General features: G+C 39.1%; 1 protein-coding gene across 1 annotated transcript; it reads left to right on the forward strand.

Annotated features, from left to right (window-relative positions):
- The first annotated feature begins 7,132 nt into the window (after positions 1 to 7,132).
- Positions 7,133 to 9,870, forward strand: has1 (hyaluronan synthase 1). Its single transcript, XM_035672520.1, has 4 exons — positions 7,133 to 7,816; positions 7,898 to 8,123; positions 8,263 to 8,395; positions 8,517 to 9,870. The coding sequence occupies exons 1-4, from the start codon at positions 7,133 to 7,135 to the stop codon at positions 9,190 to 9,192; spliced, it is 1,719 nt and encodes a 572-aa protein (XP_035528413.1). The 3' UTR covers positions 9,193 to 9,870.
- The last annotated feature ends 2,077 nt before the right edge of the window (positions 9,871 to 11,947 follow it).

The following is an 11,947-nucleotide window of genomic DNA, read 5'->3' on the forward strand; positions in this document are numbered from 1 at the left end:
TTAAGATATTAAAGTCAACAATATGATGAGCTGTGTGTACAGTGTGGTTTATTAAGGTCTATTAGTGTACCATTAGAAATAGAATAATATCCTGTGTGAAAAGAAACCCATCTGCCTCTCTCCTCATGTCTCTCCACACTGATACACAGTAGTGACAAGAAGCTACAGCTCTCACCCAGACTTTACATTACAGTAAAATGTCAGGTGTCTAAAACAAGTATGTCATTAGCATGTGTGTTTGAAAAGCCACTAGTGCTGAGTACCATAATTGATAGCTTTGGTAAGCGTAACAGTAAATCAAAATGGAAAGAATGAAAGAGTGTAATATACTGTGTAACAGATGCAGCTGCCTCCCATGCTTTTTGGGCTTTACGAGCTCTGACTCAGAATGACTTAACAGTGAATGGGCAGACATGTTCCTTACTCAAGGATGCCTCAGTGCAACACAGAACAGTTGAGAAACAAACCTAACATTTACAGTCAGCCAACATTAAATCACTAGGGGCAGAAAATGTTGCTACACTGCTCTCTGTGGGTTCAAACTATAAAACATGTTGCACACTCTGGCCACACTCCATAATCACTTATGGAGCACTGCTACATATGTGGTACGTAGACAGCTGACTATCCAGTAACTTTTTTTTTTTTTAACTATAGCTCATCAAAACTATGAGATTACAGTTGGAGTTCCTGGTGCAGCACGGATTTTAAAAGTTTGTGTTTTAAATTAAAATGGAAATGTGGACATTATCAGTTTCGAGCACCTAAAGGGGTAGTTAACTCCCTGCCAGTGACACCGCTCTGTAACCTCTTTGTGGAAAAATCAAGCAGCATCAGGTGCACATATGAGAAAATCCACAAAATCCACAAATGATTTAAGTGGATTTTGGTTGCTTGGGTGTGGCGCAGAGCGGAGGAGTGAGTCACCAGACATTTGCTTGACCACCAAATAAAGACCTAACGAGGTTTCTGAAACTCATGTGCTATGTACAATAAATAGCTCTCATCTCTATGAAGCATGTTGGATAGGATGTTGATTCTGGCAACATAGATGTCCATGTTTTGAATCCTACAGAATTCCACAAACCATGTTTACCAGCTACTTAGAAGTTATGGCAGCTTGGTCAAAAGAAACCTTCTCTCTGTAGTGTCCTTTACAGCATATGTCCTTGATGTGGCCACAGAGTACTACAGTTTATTCCTCAGCAATGATTAGCCAGGGACGGGTCAGACCAAACCAGCAGTTTAGCCATGACCTTTTCATAAAAACTGAGCTATAAAAAGGAAATAGCATAGAAACATAACTGACAATCCGAACAATAATTTGATAATAGTGAATAATATGTGAAAAGATTCAATAAAATACCATGTCATTTATATCCAATGAATTAATTTAATGAATGAATGAATGAGTTGCATATGACACAGTGAATATAAAGTACAGTACTGCAATACTCAGATCCAGCATATAAAACAAGAGTTTGCATCAGAAAAGCAAGATTATCTACAGCAGTGGTTCACAACCTACCAAAAGTGGTTTTGAATGAATTTTATTATAGGGAAACAATAACAGTCTTTAGCAACATAGTATGTTATACTGTACAAGAAAATAGTATTTTTTTTTTAACCATAGCCTCCACCTCACAACATAAATAAACAACAATGAATAAGAATAAAATAAGATAACAGATACAAACCAAAACGTGAAGAACATACAGTAAACCAATCAAATTTAAGTAATACATGCGGGACAGTAGGCAATTTTGTGTGTATGGACTTTGCAGATGTATTTCTCACATGTGCAGCAGGTCATACTTGTTTCACAGTCCTTCTTTGGTGGGCAGAATTGGCATCTCCTCCTCTTTCCCTCCCCAGCTGCAGCCTCAGGTGGATCAGGATAAGATTCAGCTCCCTCAACAGCTTTCACAAGTTCTGCAGAGGCTGCTGTGCGGGGGAGGCGCTCCCTTTTTTTGAATGTTTGCAGTAACAAGTGCCTTTCCCAGCTGCTCCAGGAACATCCGCCTCTTTTGCCGCTTGCCAGGCATCCAGTTGGGATTGATCTTGTTCCATATCACAAAGGCAATGTATGAGGACATATCAATGATGTTATGGAAGATGACCAGGGGCCAGCGGGCAGTCTTCCTCCTGCAGCTGTAGGTTCCTATCACCTTGTCCAGGTTGTCCACGCCCCCTTTGTTGTGGTTGTAGTCCAGGATGATGGCTGGTTTCCTGTCCTCACGATCACTGATCTCAGTCGCTTTGTGCAGTGTGCTCAGGAGGACCACATTCTTGTTCTTCTTTTGGAGAACATGAACTTTGATGAGCAGGCGTCCCTCCCCCTTGTTGTGAGGAGTGCAGGTGGGAGGCTCAGGCTTGTTCTTTCAAGTTATTTTTTTGGCCTTTTATTGCCTTTATTTGATAGTGACAGCCGAAGATAGACAGGAAAGGGGGGCAGGTCAGATTCGAACCCGGGCCATGGGTCGCCAGCTCTACCGAATGAGTGAACCAGGCGCCCAGGCTTGTTCTTTCTAACTTTGCCAACCATGGTGATCTTCCTCTTTAGGAGCTGCTGGTCGAGTTCATAAGATGTGAAGAAATTGTGCCCCCTCTGTCCATCTGCCACAGCAAGCACAACCCGCATGCCCTGGTTCTTCTCCAGGCCTCCACTGGTCAGCTTCCCTGTGTATCTTCCGAGCGTAGCTGGATTGTGCATTACTGACCACCCGTATCTTTATTCTATACTTTGCTGGCTTGCTGTGCATATACTGCCTGAAAGGGCAGCAACCTTTTGACAAGTATCAATGTCACAGAAAACAGTCACATAAATGAATTATATTCTATCTTGTTCAATATTTTTTATCAATATTATTAGCAGCAGCAACAATACTCCATATTCATTTGTACATTGTAAAAACAAAATTCATATTTGTACACCATGACAATTATAATCATGTACAACCCTCCCCACCCTCCACCCTTAACCTGAGGGAAAACAGACAAATATGTTACACAAGTGACACATTTCCTATCAAACACAAAGATAGGAAATACATCAAATGTTCATAATATTCACATGAGCCAACATACGTTACATACACATACACACTCACTCTCTCTTTCACTCACAGGAAGCAACAGTGTAAAACATATCTCATTACTAGAAGCAGTCAAAGATCCACAATATAAATCTTGAATATACATACATACATACATTGTCCAAAGTCTCAATTCAGTATTGATACATTCATGTACTTCTGGAGCCCAATTCTTTCATGAGACATAGTTGAGCAACATATCTTTTTTGCATTTAATAAACTTTTTTCCCAATCTTCTTTGCTTATGTGTTTGTATCCATTTTTCTCCCCTTTTACAATTTCAGTGTGCAATGTCTTTTTAGGTACAGTGGCAGCTTTAACCAGTCATTTTTCCAAAAAGCAAATCTCCGCCTTCCCTCTGTACTGGGGAACCGAATGAACATAACTCCTCATTTGCAAGTATCTAAAGAATTGGGATTGCTCTAAAACATACATTTCCAAACCAGTCATACAGATCATTCACATGAATTATCCCTACCTCCCACAATCTCCTAAATCCAGTACCTAAACAGGAAGGAGGCAAGTAAGGGGTTATTTACCACAGGAGCAAGAAATGAGAAATGATCCCATCGTCCCATAATATTTATATATTTTGTACTAAGTACTTAAAACGTTTCTAAACAGAAAATTGTACCAAATGAAGCAAGGAGGTTCTTTAAATGGTAATGGTTCCTATCATTTTAAAGTCTGTAATGCCTGAACCATGAAAGAGTTTTTATTGAACCTTCTGACAAATGAAAAACAAAAAAGTTTTAATTTGTATAATTTTTGCTACATCTGGTATTTTTGTGCAATTTATTGCTCACAGTTTGTTTATCTTAAACTCTCTTTCAGCTCAGGGGATTTCTTCTTCATCGGAAGATGATTGATCGTGCTCTGGGTCGTATTCTTTCCCATCTTCTTCTTCAGATACCTCCTCCTGTTCTAAATCACCATCCTCTTGTTCCTCCTGGACATCTAAAAAAAGGACCTGCTGGGCAGTGAAACGTGCACTCATGAACTTAAACTTCAGTCAAACGTGGTGTCGTGGAATAGAGATGCTATACATGTGCCACAGTTTTCTTTGACTCATTAGCACTGCAAGCATCATGGAAAACAAAACGCCTAACGCCTGTTAGGTATGTCTGATTGTAATATTTTTAAATACATAAATGTACCCTCACATTTAAATGTTTTCCTGTCTGGTGCTGATAAACACCTATGCTCATACATGAGTAACGGAGCCTTGTACCTCTCAGTACATCTTCATTCTGAAACATTGACTCAGCAGTGACATTTTCAATGTCCAAACAGTAAGAGAGCTTATTTCCTTTTGATATTTCATACCCAAACCACAGAGATAAAACTCCCAACACAACTTACACAATACTTGTAAAAACAGGAAACTGAAAATGCTGAGATTGTAATTGTAATATTTTTAAATACATAATACAGCCAGAGAATTGTATAAATACCTCTTAAAAATATCAAGAAAACTCTTCTGTGATGTAATATTAACAGGAAGTATTCTGCTCAGTTCATTGTACATTTTATCAGTTGTTGTGTAATGTTTATCTTATGCATTGAATATAATATGAAACATTCATAAAATATGTCAGAGGTCATCAGTTAGAAATGATAGAAAAAGGCGTCCCTTAACGAAAAAAGGTTGGGAACCAATGCTCTACAGCACAGTGCTGTAAAGCACATCAATGAAAACATACAGATCTCATCATCCCACATGCAATAACCAGGATGTTAAGCCAGTTCATCCATCCCTTGTCTGGCACAGCCATCACACATGACATAAGCTGCCTGGTGGCTTGTTGACGGCTCAGGCCAGCTCCTGTGGCTAAGGGTGTGGACCCTCATGAGCGGTCAACAGATTTCCCCGTAAAGAAACTATCCAGGGATGTAATCATGGTAATCAAGTCAGGACAGTGGCAGCAACTCAATGAACCAGAAGGAGCAACTTAAGCCATCTGGAGTCAGAGATTAGAAGTGAAAGAGACAATACTTCCTTTTACTCATTGACACCAATTTGACCTCCTCTCCTATTACACTTCACAACTTCCTACTATATATATATTTTTTTTTTACTTTTGCAGTTTCAGATGGGAGCCAGCAGAGGGCAACATCCAACCTCTGTAAAAGCTTGATTGCAGCTTCTGGGATTACTTATCTTCTCTCTCAAGGTGAATGTGATTGAATACCTCTACATTCTGCTCAGTGGAGTACAGTTTCTGGCAGAACAGAATAATTGTCTACTGACTGCAATATCTGCACAGATACCCTATATACCTGTATACACCTTTAAGCTACAGTTGAATTGGCAAAATGAAATAAAATGTTTATGTGTGTTGTTAAACTAGGGATTGGTTAGTATTTATAATATTTTTTAATAATTTAGTTATTTATTTAAGTCTGAGGCAGGTTAAAGTTAACTGTAAGAGGCAAATTGTGGTTGAGATAAGAGCAAACTTCATAAAAGGCAACCCCAGAAGTCCTCCTAGAGGTTCCAGATAAAGAAATATGGATTACAAGTTAAAACAATGAGAAAATATACAAAAACGTCAAACATTTGGTCTCCAATGTGTCTATTTGAAGCTCCCATGGCGAAAAAAGTTTGGAAACCTCTTTCAGTCTTGTCACAGACTTTTATGACAGATCATCTCTATAGCAAAAAACAAAGCGGCCGTATGCGCCGCGCACACTGGAGGCAGCGGGACCACCGCCTTGCTCCTGACGCACGGCTGAGTCAGCGGGGGCGAGCGTAATTGATCATTCCCAAGGCATAAAAAGCGCTTACATGGCTCCATCCCGTGTCAACCTGGTGGCATATAAAGCCAAGAAACTTCTCTTCAATTTCCCGGACAAGAGAAACACCGATTGGATGTCCCGCAAATTTAAAGCCAGGGAAACTTGACATAAGGTAATAAATAAAAAACTTTGTCATGTGCTTAGTGACGGGTTTTAGTCCTGTTTTGCTGATAAATTGCTTGTAGACTCATAAATACAATGTAATTAAATTTGAATTGTTGCTAGTTGTAATTCAAATAAAAACAGAATCATGGTCAGTTATTAATGATGATATGATTTAAAAACAGATATCAGATTTCTGCTAGTGGTAAGATGCCTGGTGCTTTTATATCTTACATTCATATTTACTCTTATTAGTTAATGCTTATTTATTATTTGATTATGAATTTAGTCAATTGATAAACACGGGTGTTACTTATTGCTTATAGTGACTTTTTTGGTCATCTACAGTTTTGTATCAGAATTAGATAATGTGCTTAAGTTTATAGTTTATAGTTAATCTGCAGTATTTTAAATGTTCTACATTGTTTTAAATAAATATATATATGTAAGATATCATTGAATATGTTCAAATAAGTAAAAAATATATGTCTTATGGATTGTCACTGATATGTCACCTGGATTGTTTTCACGTATTTTTATACAGTAAGGCACAGTTAGAGTTACATTCTTGGATTAACAGTCTTGGCACACAGGATTTTAAAAGTAATAGACTGGAGCTGAAGTTTAAGTAGGCCCTAATGTTAACGTTAAGTCTGAAGTGAAGATCTAAGAGAAGGAAGATAATTTATTTAAATTCAACCATTGACCTTATTTTACTACGTAGATTTCATTTATTTATTTTCTCTCATATTTTAGTAACTGGCGGACAGGAGCTTTATATGCATCTGTTAAACCAACAAACTTAAAACAAGCAAAAAATGCATTTAAAAATAGTAATCACTTATATATGAGGACAAATGTTTTATTCATATGGAGATATTGTTGCACATTTAAATGAAACTGTACTGAAGGATTTTGGGCGCATACACTTCTCAGGTCTGGTAGCTGTCCTATTTTCCGACTTGTATAGCTTGTTAATGTGTCTTACAACAGTGCACATAAAACAACTAATTACATTTAATACACACGTTTTTTCCCAAACCACAGTGAATGACTGTGTACATTTTCAGCACGACCAGGTCCAGCAGAAGCCATAACATGTGGTGTCTTTGTGTCTCTTAAGGTAAAGAAACACAATGGAGTTGAAACCTTTACTGAAGAAGCTGGGCTCAATAATCCGTGCCATCTTTACTTTCCTCTTTGCTCTGCTGGTGCTGGGTTTGATGGTGTGGGCATATGTGGATGGTTACCAGCTAGCGTCCTCCATATATGGAATCATGTCTTTTGGTTTTTATGGACTACTTCTTGGACTCCATGTGATGATCCAGAGCTTGTTCGCCTTCATTGAACACCGGCGGATGAAAGCTCACACAGATGCGTGCACCTTTTCCAAAACCATCGGCTTCACTATATCGGCTTTCCAGGAGGACCCCGTCTATCTCAGGGAGTGCCTCAAGTCCATCAGGGCTCTAATGTATCCCCCTGAGCTGCTGCGCATCATCATGGTGATAGACGGGAACACAGATGATGACCGATACATGATGGACATGTTCAGAGAGGTGTTTGCTGACAAAGACCCTAGCTGTTATGTGTGGAAGAACAACTACCATACATGGGACCCCACCCAGGCCCAGGAAGACGTGGAAATAGGTCCGGGAGGCGATGCTGATTATAGCATAGGAGAGGATCCACAGAGAAAAGAGGTAGAGCGCCTTATCCAAAGCAACAGGTGCGTGTGCATCATGCAGAAGTGGGGCGGCAAGCGGGAGGTGATGTACACAGCGTTTAAAGCACTCGGGTCATCAGTGGACTATATACAGGTATCTATTTTTCTCTTAGAATTCATACTCCCGATGTACATTTTATGAAAGTATGTTTTTATGACATTTCTCATTCCCCAGGTGTGTGACTCGGACACCAAGCTGGACCCTCTGGCCACCGTGGAGCTGTGTAAAGTGTTGGAGAGCAACCCGAAGTTAGGTGCTGTGGGAGGAGATGTGATGGTCCTTAATATGAAAGACTCTTACATCAGCTTCATGAGCAGTCTTAGGTACTGGATGGCTTTCAACATCGAGAGGGCCTGCCAGTCCTTTTTCAACTGTGTGTCCTGCATAAGCGGTCCTTTGGGTAAGGAAAGATTATTTTTTTTCTGTGATGTGTATCAAAGTAATGATTCTACATGTCAAGCAGGAGTAGTCGTGGCTTTAATGTGCACATTGTCACTAATACTTATTTTGTTTGTGGTTTTTTGAACTGCTCCATGAAGGTCTGTACAGGAACGATCTCCTCCAGCAGTTTCTGGAGTCCTGGTACAATCAGAAGTTTTTGGGAAGTCACTGCACATTTGGTGACGACAGACATCTTACCAACCGTATGCTGAGCATGGGCTATGGCACAAAGTAAGAAGCGTATCAATATTGTTCACAGAAATGACATCAGACACAATTATCTCGATAGTGTGATTCTTTGATGTGAAGGTTTCCAAGGTTTCATAGATGTTATTATTGCCCTTTTCTGTAGATACACGGCCCGCTCCAAATGCTACACAGAGACACCTGCTCAGTTTCTGCGCTGGCTCAACCAGCAAACTCGCTGGACAAAATCTTACTTCCGTGAGTGGCTGTACAATGCAATGTGGTGGCACAAGCACCACCTCTGGATGACCTACGAGTCCATCGTCTCAGGCATTTTCCCCTTCTTTGTCACCGCCACCATCATCCAGCTGTTTTGGACAGGCACACTGTGGGACCTCCTCTGGATCCTGTGCTGCATCCAGCTGATTGGGCTGGTGAAAGCGGCTTACGCCTGCATCCTGCGCAGAAACATGGTGATGGTGTTTATGTCCCTGTACTCGGTTATGTACATGACCAGCTTGCTGCCTGCTAAGTACTTTGCCATTCTCACCATGAACAAAAGCAGCTGGGGGACATCAGGCAGGCGTAAGATAGTAGGAAACTACATGCCTCTCCTCCCTTTGTCAGTGTGGGCAACCATTTTATTAAGTGGGCTCATTTACAGAATCTACAAGGAGAGTCAACTGGACTGGTCAACTCAAGCCAAGAAATTAGAGACCAGATTTCTTATCTTTGGCTGTGTGGTCTACGTGTGCTACTGGCTGGTTATGACTGTCCTCTACTGGGCATGGTTCCGCAAGTTATGTAGGAAACGTGGAAAAGGTTACACAGTGAATGTGTAGGTCCGAAGTGAAGATCTAAGAGAAGGAGGATAATTTATTTAAATTCAACCACTGACCTTATTTTATTTAGTTGATTTAATTTATTTTGTCTCATATTTTAGTAACTGATGGACAGGAGCTTTATATGCAGCTACTAAACCAACAAACTTAAAACAAACAACAACAAAGAAGCATTTTTTAAAAAGTAATCACTTATATATGAGCACAAATGTTTTATTTATATGAAGATATTGTTGCACATTTAAATGAAACTTTACTGAGGGATTTTGGGCGCCTGCATTCTCAGGTTTCTCTTTGTCAGATTATAATGGCAGAGATGAGATGATTTATTTGAGATATCCAAATATTGGAAAAAAATTGCAATTGGGTTAACTTTTTCTGTATTTGAGGGTGTGAGTAATGGAGCTTGAGTTATATGTATGTAGACTACTTTAACGACACAAAGAACTCCACGAATTCTTGACAGTGTAGGTTTAATGACCATTACTCCACCACTGTTGTTGTTATTGCACTGAATCCTGGATGGCACTTTCTGTATTGTTGCAGACCTACTTGAAAATATTATAGTATTGCGCAGTGGAAAAATAAAACCCTGTACCTCTTTGAGAAAACTGGACGATGACATTGTGGCTGAGGACCCAACATGGAGTCACTTACTGAAACCTGAAACAATGCAATGAGGAGTGATGTGTAAATATTTAAATTACATTTTTATCTAATTGCTGTATACCTACTCTGTTGGTAGTATAGGTGTACTGTGTAAAAAATTTATTTGATATAACGGAGGAAATTGACAAAAACATGTAAGTTCTTGTTCATATATTTTCTAAGCAATACACTTGTTGTAATGACTGTAAATTGTCTGAAAATGTGAAAAATATATTATTTGGTGAGATTGTGGCAAAATGAGAAAATAAAAATATTTTTCTAACATGTAAAGTTCTGTAATCACATTATTAACAGACAACAGAAATAAAATGTCTTTAAATCACTGCAATCACAGAGATAGGACAGCACGCTAAACCCCTTCAGACCCTGCGTCCATTACAATGGACGTCACATGACAGGGGCTTTTTTTTACGTTTTGCAACATTTAACACCACTTGAACCCTCAAGTCCATTGAATTGGACGTTTAACAACCAATCAAACGGCAGTATAGCTTTGCTTGTTGACGACGATCTGAAAAAAATCCACCACACTGAAGAGAGGCATGGCAGGTTCGAGAAGGACATTTAAGTTTATCACTTTATATTGTGCCAAAATTTATAGTTTTGATATACATATAGGGGGGGGGGGAAAGATGGAATGTATAATAAGAAGTGTAAATATACCACGTTTTATCAGTGACAAGTTCTTACACAGGATTCTTTTCAAATATCCTGTCCATTAAATGGAAAAGTGGGTCAATAAAACCATGTTTTGAACCAATTCGCAGCTATTGATGATGAACCTTATTACTATAAGAAACGTACATCAGACAAGAGAATGGAAGTTGATAATCAGTGTGAAATATTCCATATGCAGAATATACAGCCCAGTTCCAACACAAACAGTCCATGTTACGAGTCTACTCAACCATGATAGCCACCAAAAAAGAGGAGCCTGGAAAAACGCCCACTTGTCAAGAGGTGCGCAGAACCGACATGCTGGACCACATGCCCCAAATATCTGCACAAATAAAGAAGCAAGCAACTGTAAATTGCCAAGGCTTGTGACAATGCAAGGCGCTCACTTCTGTTGTTTTGTGTCACAGAGAAATTGTTTCAAATTCACTGCCCACAGGAAAATAATAGCTATAAGTGACAGAATATGAGATTACCCTCAAAAGCTTTTTAGAGTATGTAAATTGAACCAAACAACAAATAAAAATCTTATGAAGGGTTAATATCTTAAAACGTGTGGACCCTTAACAAAAAAAAAATATCATTTGGAACTGCGCTTCAAGTTCAATCCGCTCCATGTGATGTCAATGTTGACATCCTAATAAGCAAAAAAAATAGGTATGAATGGGTTGTCAGTAAGTGATGGTTGGAGATTTTAACAACTTGTTCGGCAACCCGATGTCCCATCGTAGATGGATGGACAAAGAAAATAACAATTGAAAAGTGTTTGATAAAAATTTTTTTACGTTTTATTGATTCTCATTTCGGATTCATTAAAGGATGGGAAAAAGTCATTATTATATTTTCACAACCCGTTCGGGGTGGAAGCATATTGAAGGCGGGTACTGCATCTTTGTTCAGCAATTAATGTATACGCCCTGCTGGCAGTGAAAGTATGTAATAAAAAATGCATGTTTACAAGCTTTCAGCTGCTGTAGGCAAAAGGCATGCTTTGGAAGAGCACGTTCTTCTGTCCACCCACCTGGAATGCCCTAATAGAGTACCGTTAACCCCAGACCCCAAGTTAACAATGCACGCTGTGTATAATGTGTAGATGTGGTATATTGTCTGTATAATGTTAGACTATGTGTATATTGTTTAGAAGAAATTATGGCGAAGGTGCTCTATATGTAAACAGATCTAGGAAAACAAGAATTCCTAGAAAAACAGACAAATAAATAATTAATGCTGAAATCTGAATCTGAACTTTGAGATGACAAGACTAAATGAATAAATCAAGGGTCAACAAATGTAGGATAAAGTTCCATGTACAACGTCTCTCTGCGACTGGAGAGGGATAATTATGATGGCCATCTTTGCAACAGTGGCCCATAGAAGGAACAGCAAACCACAGACAAAGTAAAATAAAGGG

This window comes from Morone saxatilis, unplaced genomic scaffold (assembly GCF_004916995.1).
Source record: "Morone saxatilis isolate NCDOM2014 unplaced genomic scaffold, NCSU_SB_2.0 Contig24, whole genome shotgun sequence".
NCBI lineage: Eukaryota > Metazoa > Chordata > Actinopteri > Moronidae > Morone > Morone saxatilis.

Coding starts and splice junctions, on each gene's coding strand:
- has1 (XM_035672520.1), top strand. CDS start 7,133: ATGGAGTTGAAACCTTTACTGAAGAAGCTGGGCTCAATAATCCGTGCC. Junction 7,817..7,897: donor CATCAGTGGACTATATACAG/GTATCTATTTTT, acceptor CTCATTCCCCAG/GTGTGTGACTCGGACACCAA. Junction 8,124..8,262: donor CTGCATAAGCGGTCCTTTGG/GTAAGGAAAGAT, acceptor TGCTCCATGAAG/GTCTGTACAGGAACGATCTC.